Below are 15,165 nucleotides of genomic sequence, written 5' to 3'. Positions count from 1 at the left end.
ATACATCTAGTGCAAGCAATCAAATATAATTAGACATTAACATCTACACTAAAATAAACTAAAATAAACAAAGAGAAAATAACTAAAAACTGCAAATAAATATTGTATACCTCCATATCTTAAAAATGACGTACCTAGGGCTACCGGAAACCTTTTCGTGTGAAACGAAAGGGGTTCCTCACTAGAAAAAATTCTCCTAACACAATAGAGCAGTCCTCTCGGCCCGAAAGCAGTAAGAAACAATAGATCTAGGAAACGGAAGTCAGATGCAGTTCTATTGGCTTCAGATTTGGATCAACAATGGATGCGGCCCTCAACTTGGCTCTGATACCATGTAGGAATTTACAGGGTAAGTTCCTCAAACAGAACAACAAAGGACACTGCTCACAAACAGATCACAGATCAATACACCAGTATTGTTGATGTGGTTAAAACACTCAAAGAGGGAAACAGTCCACGGCCTAAGCCAACGTGACCACTTCAAGCAATTTATTAATAAAAGAATGAAAATTTACATAAGATTCTCTCATGAACAGTTACCCTACAAATGACCCGCCATGCTCTTTAAATAGATATCATGGACCAATCGGGTGTTAAGCCACGGATCAAGTGTCAGTAATACCGAGGAGAGAATGAATCATCAGATCACTACATATCATGATCGTCAAATTGTTAGTTACAAAAGTAAATAGTAAAGAAACACACTTTACCTAATTCTACACTAGACCAAGTTATACTTAACTATTTCCTATGTGTCGGAATATCCTAACAAGACAAAATTCTATAGTCCATCCATTGGGACCTAGACCTTTATCCTTCTTGAACCATTTTAGGGTACTCTCCAATTCCCCCATAGATATGGGTTTAGTGAGGTCTTCATATATGTCAAGGTCTACATATCGAGGGAAGAGACCAGCAATGAGAATGATTTTTGCAAGCAAAGTCCCAAGTGGAGCCTTGATGAGCTATTGAAAATGTGAATTTCCCAAATGAGCCAATTGATAAAATGTTTGAGCATATTGTCCATGATCACTAGGCATTTTCCAAATAGTGTTATAAGCTTGCCTTCCTTTGGCATAATTTTGGAAGAATTTAGTATTGTCATCCCCTTCCTTCAGTCAGATGGCTCTGCTTCTAAGTCTCCATGACTCCTCTCATTCCTGTAGGATCTTGGACCTCTGGGCCTCCATCTCGGTGAGGGTAGCTTTAGCTTCTACTAAGGTGAATCCCCAGCCATGATCATCCATAAGGTCAGCAAGTTGGTTCTCAATTGTACATAGTGAGAGTTCGTCTTTGGATCGTTTAGATTTAGCCCATTGAATAGAGACACTTTTAAGTTCAATGAGGTTTTGACAAAAACCTTCTCCTAGATTCCACCCATGGGAAGGAGGGTGATCTCTCTAATAATCAATGACCATTTTGTGGTATTCAGGGTCCTACAACCAGGTTGAGTTGAACTTGAAAGGTGCTCTGGGTTTTTGGAATGGACCAACTAATTCCATATAGATGGGGGAGTGATCAGAGATACCCACAGATCCTACCCATTGGCAAAAATTAAAGAGGGAAGCAAGCAATTCCTCCTTGATGAGAAAGCGATCCAATCTCCTATCTAGAGCAGCATCACCAATTCTCCTATTATGCCGTGTCAGTTGTTTTTTATTCATGGGGATGTTTATCATATGATGTTGTTCAAGGAGGTGATTCATATAATCTGATAGGGGATCCGGCTGGGCATGATGACCCCAAGATTCCTCATGACCAATAGTGAAATTGAAGTCTCCACCCATAATTATATTATTAGATTTTAACAGGGATAGTTGCAAGAGTTGGTTCTAGAACTCTACCCTGTTGTGATATGGAGCATAGACATTGATGATATGGAAGTTCCTGCCCATCTTCGAGGAAAATATATCCATTCCCAGGAATCCAGGCCCCCCCCAAACAAAAATAGGATTGATGGATCGAGTATTAATTTCTAGTGCAATACCTCCAGAGCATCCATTGACGTCTAGGGAATGAAAGAACCAGTCAGGCTTCATTGTGTGTAGGATCTGGGCAACTTTCTCTGCCTTCCCAAGGGTTTCTTGTAAAAAAATAATGTCAGACGGCTTTGAATCCAGGAGCCTCTTGAGGGCTAGCTTTTAGGAGGGCTAGCCAACCCTCTGCAGGTGAAGGAGAACCACTTCATGGATGATCTCAGGTAAGGGTGTTCTTTGCTCTAAGAACCCTATCAATAGTGGCTTTTCTGCCTAGGGCCACATCTACCCCAGTAAGAAGAATAACTCTCGAAAACTTGGAAGAGCGCCCTCGAGGGGGCTTGGTCTCTTTTGGTAGGGGAGAGAGACCTATGCCAGGTGGTTTAGGAGGGATGGATATCTGGGAGTGGAGGTTATATGGATGAGAAAGTCGAGATGAGGGCTTAAGGGAAGTGATGGAGGTTGTTCCAGTAACAAAGGGAGTGGTAGTGGAGAAAATAGAAGAAGGAAGATAGCAGCGATGGTGACAACAATGCACAACACCAACTGCTAACCTAGACCCTGAGGTGCTTCAGAGTGGAGCACCATCTAGATATTATAGAAAATTATTATAATGAGTATAGGTCTATTTTAACTTCAAATTTACAAAATATTTAGAGGATTAAATATGTCAAGATGAAAACTTTTTTTTTGAGTGTAAAACTTGAGAAGATGTTTTTCACTTTTGAGATTTGATTGGTATATCCAAAGTTAAGATGAATCTATGTTGGTTCTTAATAATATTATTTATATTTATGTGATTTTTACCTCTTTATATACATAAATATTATCATTTTTAATTTTATTAAAATCCTGATAATACATATAGTTACATATATATGCACAATTTTTCTTTGACATGTTTTATAATTTTAATAATTTATTTTATTAATATGATATGTATAGCATTGATGAGATATATAGATAGATGGATATATAATTTATATTTTTTTTTAAATACCAACTTGAATTATTCTCCCCTTATATTGAAATGTTGGTTTCATTTCATAGATAACATATTTATAATTTGGCCTCATAGCCACCTCGCTCTAGACTCTTTCCTTAACCATCTTAACAACCAATTTCCTTACATCCAATTTACCATGGAAATCCAAGAGAGCAATTCCCTTCCCTTCCTTGATGTCCTTATTTCCCATCAACTCGATGACATCCTTACTCATAAAATTTATAGAAAGAAGGCTCATATAAATAAATATCTTCATGCTCATTCCCATCATTTCCCTACACAAAAAGTTGTTGTCCTCAAAAAGTTGGTTATTTGAGCATCTCATATCTCTGTGTCTCAATTCCTTAATCAAGTGAAAGCCCACCTTAATAAAGCCTTTAAATCTAAATGGTATTCATCAACCCAAATCCAAAAAAACTTTTCGCACCCAAAATAATCATAGTTATGCTCTTTCCAACCCTTTTTCTCCTCTAGCAATGGTCTCTCTTCCCTATATTCAAGGCACCACCATTTATATATTTAAAGTTTTTTTCCAAAATTAATAAAAGAGCCATGTTTAAACCCTTTAAAACATTAAAACAAATTTTCAGATCCATTAAGGACAAGATAGACACAATACAAGTTCTTGGTGTATACAAAATTCCTTCTTCCTATAGTAAATCTCACATTGGAAAACAAGTCATTCCTTCAAATCTCATCTCAAAGAACACATTGTTGACACTCATCATAACCATAACTCCAAATTAGTGATTGTTGATCACTCTCATAATTCTAAACACCTAATTTGCCTTGACTGAGGCAAAATTTTGGCCTCTATACTCGTATCATTTGGGAAGTTATTGAAATTGTAAAGCACCCAAACAACTTTAATAGGGAATATGGTTACAAGTTAAGCCAATTGTAGAAAATTCTCATTCATAAGTTTCATTCTTAGGTTTTTCTTCTTAATCCTTCTCCTCATCCTTTTCATCCTCCTCTTTTGTTCCCTCCTCCTTTCCCTATCTAATGCCTTCCCCTTGTCCTCCTCCCTCATGTGATTATTTTCCTCCTTTCAAATCAATCTCTATAATTTCCTTCCTTTTCTTTCCTAGCTTTCTTTCCCTCTGGCTATCTCTATGTCATTCCTCAAATTTTCATTTTGTTCTTATATACCATTTTATAAATCTCCCCACTCCTTTCTCTCTTCTTTTTAAATTTATGTATTTATTCCTCCCCTTCTTTATAAATTCCACTTCCTTTTTTAGGTTATTTTCTCTCTCTCTCTTTTTAAATCCTAAGTCTTTTTGTACTTTTTAAACTTCCTTTAATTTTTGTTAATATTCACCTTGGTCTTGTATATTTTAATTTATTTATTTTCTTATTTAAATCAATTTAATCATTTAATTTTCTTTTCATTTAGACGAATTTATTATTTTAATTGCTATTATTTACCTTTAACCTTATATATATATATATATATATATATATATATATATATATAGATATACATATATATACATATATATATATCTATATATATATATATTTATCTATATATATATATATATATATATATATATATATATATATATATATTTATCTATATATATATATATATATATATATATATATATATATATATATATATATATATATACTTTTATTTCTATTTTTTCAATACCAAGTGCTAATTTTGGCCAAATAATTTTTTCACTAGTTTTTTTACCCTTTTTTTGTTTTCATTTAACCCAATTTATTGATTTAATTCTTGTTATTTACTTTTTACCCCTTTATACCTATATAAAAAAATTTAAAATCCTAATAATATTAATTGAGGATGGGCAGAGTGTCTACCCAAAATGTCAACCTACTTACACAACACCAAAAATCTATCTACAATATGAAAAGTACCAGAAGTCTATCTACAAATATGAAAAGTTGTGAAAATATACATTCAAGAAAACAAAAAAGTGTATTATTGAAATTTTGTATTCTTATTAATTAAATTTAAATATGAAGTCCTAAAATATAATAGTTACATATATGAGTATTTTAATGTGATTCATATTATGATTTTTTCCCAAAACAAATGGTTGTAATTTTATTAATAAAAACAAAATTACAATGTAACATATTGAATTGTATTTGTAATTGAATGGACATTAGGTTTTATTATTATTATTATTATTATTATTCATGCTTCATTTTATGGACGCTACAACATCTCTCCCATGACATTTAAATATTTACAAGTATTCATCTCTCCCGCATTGTGTGGTAGAGTGCTCCTCAACACAAAAAGTAATAATAAATATTTTCCAACTTAATATTATATTAGAGTATGAGACCACCTCCCCACAATGATTTAATTATAGATTTGACTCCTAAAGTTTACAAAGGTGTACATACTCTACACTCCTTTGGATTTAAAATTTTGCTTATTAAAATAACAGGCATGTTCTTAGTCATTAGGTCAGCTCCATGGATTAATATTAAAAATTACTTATCAATATTGAAATAAAAAATATATTCTATTTTTTCATTTGAAGGGTGAAGAAAATTTCTATAAATGTTGTACTTGTCATTACTTTTATCACCCTTTTTTTCAAATTATAATCATCTACCCTTTACAATAAACATGAATGTTTAATTTGAATGATCCTTGGATTTACCAACCCATGGTATTAGTCCCATGGTATTGTAATTAAATCTATTTTTATAGGGGTGTGAGTAAAAAGGATGTAGGTGAGAAAGAAAGATGACGCAGTGAAATGAAATATGTTTTTCATTGTTGTTGTAATAAAATCTGCTAGACCATTTCCCCATGGTTTTCCCCTAAATGGGGTTTTCTACATAAATCTTTTGTCCACTTTATGAGTTAAATTTTTTAGTTAAATCTCATGTCCCCCGAGTTAAACATTTTTATTTCTCATTTTATTTTTTGTGCTCTACTGGACCACCCTAACATCATCTTTTTTTTTTTGTTGCATAGTCTTCTCCTAACATCATCTTCTTTTTTTGATGCATAGTCTTCTTCTGCAAGGTAAAGGATGATGATATTAGAATCTAGATGTGACTTCATTTAATTTGTTTTAATTTCTTGCATGACATTTTTCTTTATAAATTATATTTTTTTGTAAGATAAGTGGTAAATATTACAATTAACCAAAAGATATTACATTGTTTGTCCCATTAACTACATATGACCTCAACCTACCCAGTGGGAAACCATTTGTTTTAATTTCATGCATGTCATTTTTATTTATAAATTATGTTTTTTTGTAAGATAAGTGGTAAATATTACCATTAATCAAAACATATTACATGTTGTCTGTCCCATTAACTACATATGATCTCAACCTACCTAGTGGGAAACCAGGTCTGTTAATCATATGTTTACTTAATAACGAGTCGAAAATTGAAGCAAAGAAAAATCAATAGGTGCACTATCACAAAGGAAATTACATCATCGTCAAACCAAAAGTCTAGATTAGAACATGTGTCTAAAACATATAACATCAAAAAACTTGGAATTTGAAGAGTTAACATATGTCGATTCTCTTGCATTAGAACCCAGAGGGGTTGAAAAATGCATGCATAAAATGTGTCGCTCAATCCTAGCAAGTTGGTTGTCCATATGCTCCGCATAAAATCTCATGTTTTGTTGCTCCCTCTTTACATATGCTAGGTTGGAAAATTTATTGTACTGATCAACTTGTGACTACATCAAAATTCACACCAATAATGACTCCATTAATCATTGAAAGAAGAGGGTTTGGATCAGTGTTGCACACATCGCGATCGGGATTTAATCGGCGCCGGGAAAAAAGCGGAAAAAATCGTTAAAATCGGGAAAAAATCGGAAAAAAGCGGGAAAAAATCGTTTGGCACAAAAATATTCATTTTTTTTCAATTTTTTTCAATTTTTTTAATATCTAAACCATCTACAACATAAAATAAATACATTGACACATAAATATGATAAAAAAACTAATATATAAGATGTTTAATATCATTTCTAGCGCTAAAATCACACATAACATTGAATCATGTCCTGAATAGTAAGTCCTGAGTCCCAAGTCCAACTCAGCCTCAAAATATCAACAAAAAATATGATAATGTATCTCATCATGTCATAATGTCATATACAATAAAATGAAAGTCTAATCCTATTGATTTCCTCTGCCCCTCTTGCGAGAAAATGGCACAACTTTCTCTTTCCCTCTAGATGTAGAAGCTGGTGCCTGTGGTGGTGGAAATGGCAGTGGAGTCTGACGTGCTCTAGAAGCTGAAGAACTAGTAGTAGCAGCTACAGGAGGCTGAGGTGGACGGAGACCACGTCCTCTACTGGTGGTAGTGGTAGCCCGGGTAGCCCGGGTAGGCGGTGTCACCTCCTCCTCCTGCTCCTCCAACTCCTCCTCCTCCTGCTCCTGCTCCTGCTCCTGCTCCTGCTCCTCCTCCTCCTCCCCCTCCTCCTCCCCCTCATCCTACACTAACCAATCCTCAGTGGGATCCATGAGAGGCCTCTCGGTCTCAACCCTCCATTCAGCAGTGGTGTCAATCCCATCCAATGAGATGGCTTCCGTATCAGGTGTCTTCTCTAGTTGTTTCACCCACAATCGAAGATTGTAGTAGACATAGACCATGTCATTAAGTCTATGGGACTCCAACCTGTACAAAGTTCATGAAATAATAAATTAATAATTAATATTATAAAAAAAATATTGTTTAAAACTTTAATGAATTCAAAAATTTATTTGGAAATTTGCAATATTTTAAATGTTTAAGTGTTAACCTATTGCGCTTCTTGTTGTGTATTTTTTCAAATACACTCCAATTGCGCTCACATCCCGAGGAGCTGCATGTTTGGCTGAGGATGCGCACGGCAAGATTTTGCAAAAGGGGTACTCTGCCACCATACATCTTCCACCATGCGTCTACAACAAAATTACAAAGAAAATTTTAAATAAACATAAGAAAAAAATGGAATTTGAAGAAACAATGAAATTTGAAACAAAGTTACAAAGTACATACTACAAACTAAAAAATACCTGGGATTTTAACCGTCCTATCATTGATAGCCATCTCAAAGCCAAATGTGCCAGCTGACAACTTATATTGCTCAATTTGTCTAGAGACCTCCATACGTTCTTCTGGAGTTCTCACCATCTTCTGGACACAGGTTAATAATCCTTCCACGACCTCAACATCAAAATTAAACCCACATGCATAAGAAAATGCAGGGTTCAGGAAAAGGCCAGCAGCATGAATGGGACGATGGAGTGTGTTGTTCCATCGCTCATCAATGACGTTCCATAGAAGGAGTTGTCTCTGGAACCCATCATCTCCCTTGTCATCATAGTAGGACCGAATGGCTTCTTTGGCCCTATCCATGGCTTCATACAAATAGCCCATTGCGGGCTTCTCACCATCTACCAACCGAAGAACCTTTACCAAAGGTTCAGTGACAGCGCACACCTCCTGCACTCCCGCCCAGAAGTCTTCTTGGTATGAAACAAGTCTGCAGACGGCCTCTCCTTCTGGTTTGCGGCTCATTGGCGAAGAACGCCACTCCTCTGAAACAAACATTCTCTTCAAATCCCACATAGAATTCAAGAGGGATTGAAGAGATATGAAACTCGTCGCAAACCGTGTAATGGCGGGGCGCACCAACTCTTTGTTGTTGGTGCATTTTCTCATCAAGCTAAGCACAGATGTGTGATTGTAAATAAATTTTGTGATGGTTTTTGATGAGTCAACAGCCTCTTTGACAAAGGGAATTTTCCCTATGTCCTCTAACATCAAATCAATACAATGGGCAGCACAAGGTGTCCAAAATAAAGTAGGATGCCTGTCCATAAGCATTCTACCAGCAGCAACATAATTTGCAGCGTTGTCCGTTATGACTTGGACAACATTTTCTGCACCCACCTCCAAAATAAACACATCCAGCAAATCACATAAATTTTTTGCATCTTTGATTTGATGAGTTGCATCAACAGATTTGATAAACATAGTCCCCAAGGGACAACTAACCAAGAAGTTTATAAGGGTTCTCCCCTTTTGGTCAGTCCAACCATCTGACATAACAGTGCATCCTGTTTGTGCCCATGATGCCCTAAAATCCTCCAATCTTTGGGTGCAGTCACGCTTTTCATCTTGAAGAAGCCGGCCTCTGAAATCATGAAGAGAAGGGAGTTTGTACCCCGGGCCAACACTGGCAACAACATCAAGAGTAGGTTGGAAAAATGGATTATTCCTTATAATGCTGAAAGGAATATCACTCCAGAGGAGAAATTTTGTCATCAACTTGTCAGCTTTTTCTTTTTCAGTTCTTTTCATCATTGAACCGATAGTTGGTTGTGAACCAGGTGTGGTTCGAGGAACAAAATATGATGATGTAGCAAACGGATTGACTGACGCTGCAGTAGAACCTGTGCCACTTGGCCCACTTCCTTCAACTGACCTTCTTAGTTGCCTTTTGAGTTCTTCTTTGGCATCTCTAGTGTGCTCTAATTCTCCCAATGCTCTCATGGCTTTTTGGATAATTTCAGCATTTGTCTTTAGACAGGGCCCCACATCACGTCCAGGGATTTGTGCAAGGTGGAACTTCAACCTGTACACCCCCCCGAATATTTCCTTTCCACACAACTTGCAAATCAAGTTTTGTCTATCATTCGGAGTTTTAGGGTCACCATATTCCCAGAAAGGATCCAATTTCCTTGGCATGTTTGTTTTTGAATTTTGAATTTGCAAACCTATGGAAAAATAAGGATTAGGAAATAGGAATTTAGGATTACATAAATGATAATAGTAAATACAAATTACAATTTAGCATTTGCAAAATTACAAGCTAATTATTTCCAAAATCCCAATTTCTAAACCCAAAAAACAATGAAAAATCAAAAAAAATAAACAATGTTTAAAGAAAATGAGAAAATAAAAATCAAAAATTGGTTCTCATAGTCATAACAAATAACCCATCCCAAATCAATGAAAAATTTCCAAAAATTCTTTAAAAACAATGAAAAACAAAGTTTTTATAGAACCAAAACAAAAAAAAATTAATCTACATACCTGGTTTATGGACAAATTGGCGATCTTGGCTTGGATTCCTCCTAAAATCGCTTCGATTCGCTCCCACAACCGACGGCAACCCTCTCCCTCCCTTCTTCTCCTTCTCCTCCGCGGCGGACTGCTGAATGAATAAACAAAAAATCGAATTTCCATATAAAACCCCCGCTGCCCGCGCCTCTGGCGATTTTTAAGGAAAAAATCGCGATTTTATCGAAAAAATCGCTATAAAAAAAATTTGGCGATTTTTTGGATAAAAATCGCGCTTTGAATCGGGAAATTCAAAAAATCGCGATTTTCCGATTTTATCGCGATTTAATCGCGATGTGTGCAACACTGGTTTGGATATGTTATTTTCTTCTACCCATGGTGTGGCCACGATCAAAAACCAATTGAAAAAATTCTTCGCGGTAGCTCATAATCTAACAACGAATGTCTATCTTTAGTTGTCATCTCCTTCGAGTGGTGCAGCTCATTAGGAACATTAGCAAAGGTTGTGGTGGGTGTTAAGATTGATTATATAATTGACTCAATGCTTTGTGTCAAACCGGGGCTTGTAAGCTTCTATACACAACACTGGAAATGCTAAGAGACTCCAAAAACTTTGCAAAAGATTACTTCTTCCTCCAAACTAGTAGTATCAATCCTCTAGCTTCTACTAATAAGATATAAAATCCCTATCTCATTTCCCGCACTAATCCTATAGCAAATTTATTAATATAAATAATAAATGATTAAATTAGGCTCTAGTACTCGAATCATCATTCAAACAAAGTCTACAGGTTGGAAAAAAAATCAAGAAACTCAAAAAGAACACATGCCTCAATCATGTAATACCAAGAAAATTTTTAAAAATCCACACAAGTCTTCAAGCTATTCCTGCACTACTCCATTTTTCACTCTGTTCTTTCTTTTAAAGTTAAAGTGTGGTACTAATATTGTATTAATCAAATGTATGAGCTTACGCGAAAAGAAAGGAACATTATGTTTCCTTGAACTAGAGAACACCCCAAACCCTATATCAAAAGATGTGTTTTAGATCCAAAAGAAAGCATTGCAAAGAGAACCTGGCATTTTCATTTTTATTGATAAAACTCATTATTTAGTACATTGTGAGTTTAGTAGTCTAGTCCTAGCTGATTCTGGGCAATACAAATTCTACAAACTAACAATACATTGGAACCAGAGTATTGCTATCCTATTTCCTATCATAGCTCAAAATATATAGATGTTACAGTATAGATCTGGCTATGACGAGCCATTCTCTGTAAAAACTAAAATAGAAACAAGTTACAACAACCTTCCAACAATAGACTTCAGGTAAGACTACCAACTAATCTAAAAAATCTGCTCCTCGTCATACTCATTTATTTAGAAAGTGGTTATTCTTCTATGATTTCCTTGTTGAATACCAAGAGAGGATAGGCACATTTGTCCTTCAATCATGATCCAAAAAAAATCTCTGATAACTGTTTGACTTGTCAGTTGGCCCTAGTTGACCATTTTAACCATCAATATATGCCTTTAACTTTAGTGCATGAATCCCTAAAATTGTTATAGGAATCCTGAAATATAGTAGATGTCTCTTGTCAAGTACAACATTGCACTTCAAATTGATTAATGACTTATATAAATTAAAGACCTTAGAAATACAATAAATGGGAGAATATTTGCCATTTAAATCTTAACCTACCAACTTTTTAATAATAAGCAATTCTACACTTATTTTCTCAAGATTACAACAAAAGAAGCATGGGAATGTTTAAATAAAGGCCTCTAAGCTTGTAAGACAGAGGGTTATAAGGAGTTTATATAGGAAAAGATTAAGACATTTTCAAAACCTAACACGTTATTTCATGGAAAGCATATGTGGCCTCTCTAACCTGATTATGGTCGTGGTTTCACCCTTGTGGGTGTATTCCTCCACCCCCACCTCTACAAGAGTGCATTCACTAGCATTGCATAATTAATTTCCATCCCCCTCGATCCTTATGAATTTCCAACTCCCATCTGCCAATAATATTTATAAAATATGTTATGTAAACTATGGATTTGACAATTTTTATAGATTATGTTATAAGCAGGTTGTTTTGTATATATGTGAAATGAAAATTTAGGTTATTGTTTTGGAATATTTTTTTCATATTATAATTATTTTAAAAGGTAAGAAATTATAACCCTCAACCAACATGTCTAGATTTATAGAAAAGTCTATGAATTTTTTAGTTCAAGTTTTCTGAATTTAAGTTTATTAGTTCTTACTCTATTTTCTTCTTCTTCTTCTTCTTCTTCTTCTAAACCCACATAAATCATTTACTTTAGAACTTTGGATTCGAGACAATGTATTAGTTAGATTTTAGATTTTAAATGTTTCCAAAACTTCATCACGTACATCAATTTCTGAACAATTTCTTTTTTAAATTGCATGTTGTTATAGCCTTGAGGGTTAGCTCAATTCATTGAGGTCCCACCACTAAAAGCACCTCGCTATTGGGAGGTCATGGGGTCAATTCTCCTCAATCCTCTTGGGGTTAGGCTTTGCTAATAGTGGTCTCTTTTTTGTAAATATTTATTTTAGAGGTTGAATTTAGAGGTCTCGTATGTGTACTTGGGCTTTAAAAGGGCTTCAAAAATTTGTATTCAATCCAATGTACTTGGGCTTAAAAAAAAGTTTTGTTTTCAATCCAATCCAATCCAATCAGAGTTGCATTAGGACTCTTTCTAATTTTGGACTCTTATTGAGGTAAAAATGGATTTTCCATATGAATTCTTATCAATCAACACAAAAGTGAATTCTCCATATGAATTCTTGTCAATCAACACTTTAAGATAACCTTACCTAATTACCCAATATACAAACAAATAAAGTTTGAAGAGTTTTGAATTGTATATTTTCAAATATATATGTGAGTTTTGATGTGATTTATTTATTTAAATTACATAATTTTAAGCATTAATATTTACAATTTAAAGAGTCGTTTTTTAGAATAAACATGATTCTAGACAAAATATAGAGATGAATTCAGTGTTAAGAAAAAAATTTACTCACAATGATATATATGAAAAGGATTTTAGACAAATCCAAAAAAAATGTTTAACTGAAGATAAATAGTACTTTGAAAAGATTTTAATCTTGACTGTCAATCTTTTACCAAACTAGCATCTTAGATTTTTCTCCCAGTAACACTCCTTTTTTTGCTACGATTGCAGAATAAACTACATATGACCAAATAAAAGAAGTACAAACAATCAATTCTCTCTCATAATTACAGTAACATTAAGGGTAAAGTATAAATACAAACTTTTCTCTTTTTCCTTACTTTTTATAGAACATGTAGAAATTGTTCAAACAATTATTATTTTCATCTATTAAATAAAAACACTTATGAACATTGTGAGTTCCACTATATTTGCAACCATCCCCCAAGACATTTCTCATTATAATGATTTTATGTTAGTGTTACATGTTTGCTTATTTTTTTTGCAATAGAAAAAGTTGGTAAAAAATTAGGTCTATGTCAATTGATTTAAAATAAATTAAATTTATTTAAATAAAATTGGAAATTAAATTAATTTATTTTGTAATTTTTTATCTTTTTATTTATGGACATTCTCAAATTATAATTTTTTTTTATCTTTTTATCTTTTTTATTTATGACCAGTCTATCACAATGTTAACCACAAAACTATATATTAATTCTAATGAAACATCACTGAGGGAAGCAATAACTCGAAAGATCATAAAAAATAAAAAATAATAAAAATAATAAAAAATAAAAAAAAATAATAATATAAACACTGAAGCTATATATTAAATTCTAATCAAACATAAAACATTGCATTGCAGTATTAACTAACATTTGCATCATATGTTGCAAAGGAAACACCGTAAGGCATAAATTCAAGAAGAATCATGGCATATAAAAAATCATTAAATCCCATTGTCAAATTGAAGAAGAATCATGACATATAAAAAATCATTAGATCACGTATAAATTCAAGAAGAATCATGGCATATAAAAAATCATTAGATCCCATTGTCAAATTGAAGAAGAATCATGACATATAAAAAATCATTAGATCCCATTGTCATTCTTTCTGTGTTCATAGAAAATACCATTGTAGGAAAAGAAGGTAGAGGATACACATAATTTCATAAAGTTGAGGTGTTCATAGAAGATACCATTATAAGAAAAGAAAGTAGAGGATACACACATTTTAATAAGGTTGAGGGTTTCAGGATCGACCAACTTGGATATTAATTTGGGTACTTTCTAGTATTTTCTAAAACTTCAGGAACAAGGATTCTCTACCAACTTGGATATTAATTTGGGTATTTTCTAGTATTTTCTAAAACTTAAGGAACAAGGATGGATTCACTATTTTTCGACCAACAAAACATCAAAACATCAATACATGCTATTTTCTTAATCAAACTTAATCACAATTATTCAACCCACAAAGCATAGAGAATTAAGTCATGTTTTAAAAGATACACACATTTTAATAAGGTTGAGGGTTTCAAGATCAACCAACTTGGATATTAATTTGGGTATTTTCTAGTATTGAGGATTTTATGGGGTTGATGGCTTCAAATGGCTGGTTCTGCTAGTTCATCACGACGGTCTTCGACATTAATAGCTTCCCTAAACCATAAGATGGCACCAGCAGGATCCTTTGGGTATTTTCTAGTATTAAGGATTTTATGGCCTTATATGGCTTCCAATGGTTGGTTCTGCGAGATGGCCATATGCTAGATGGCCATATCCTTCAATGCATTGTCAACACTGTCTCCGGCATTAATAGCTTCCGTGAACCATAAGATGGCACGGTCTCTGGCATTAACGTGAACCATAAGATGGCACGAGTGGGATCCTTCTCCCTAAGCTGTATCCCCAAAATTCCAATTACTTTGACTTTTCACAAAGAAATCATGAATAAAATAACTTTCACTTGGTTTTTAATTATATTTAATCATTTTTTTTTATTTTAGTACCAATATAGCATAGATATTGTGACAAGGTCATCTATCATTATCAAACAAGGAGCCACTGTCGTGGCGGTAGTCCCTGCTGGGTCTGCAGGGAACTAACTTAGAGGAGGTGCCAACTTTGCAGAAACCATATTTAA

The 15,165-nt window shown here is 33.9% G+C and overlaps 1 protein-coding gene across 1 annotated transcript; it reads right to left on the bottom strand.

Moving 5' to 3' along the window:
* Positions 1–7,415: 7,415 nt before the first annotated feature.
* LOC149266348 (uncharacterized) lies at positions 7,416–8,060 on the bottom strand. Its single transcript, XM_089395869.1, has 2 exons — positions 7,757–8,060; positions 7,416–7,632 (listed from the first exon to the last, which is right to left on the bottom strand). Exons 1-2 carry the CDS (start codon positions 7,882–7,884, stop codon positions 7,449–7,451), a joined length of 312 nt encoding a protein of 103 aa, XP_089251995.1. The 5' UTR covers positions 7,885–8,060; the 3' UTR covers positions 7,416–7,448.
* Positions 8,061–15,165: the final 7,105 nt, after the last annotated feature.

The sequence above is a fragment of the Pinus tabuliformis genome, chromosome 6 (assembly GCF_031772625.1).
Source record: "Pinus tabuliformis cultivar Carrire ecotype Pingquan chromosome 6, CPIR1, whole genome shotgun sequence".
Taxonomy (NCBI): Eukaryota; Viridiplantae; Streptophyta; class Pinopsida; order Pinales; family Pinaceae; genus Pinus; species Pinus tabuliformis.
Note: the sequence above shows the minus strand (reverse complement) of the source record. Positions and strands in the feature narration are given on the sequence as shown.

Coding starts and splice junctions, on each gene's coding strand:
- LOC149266348 (XM_089395869.1), bottom strand. CDS start 7,884: ATGTATGGTGGCAGAGTACCCCTTTTGCAAAATCTTGCCGTGCGCATC. Junction 7,633..7,756: donor CACAACAAGAAGCGCAATAG/GTTAACACTTAA, acceptor AACTTTGTACAG/GTTGGAGTCCCATAGACTTA.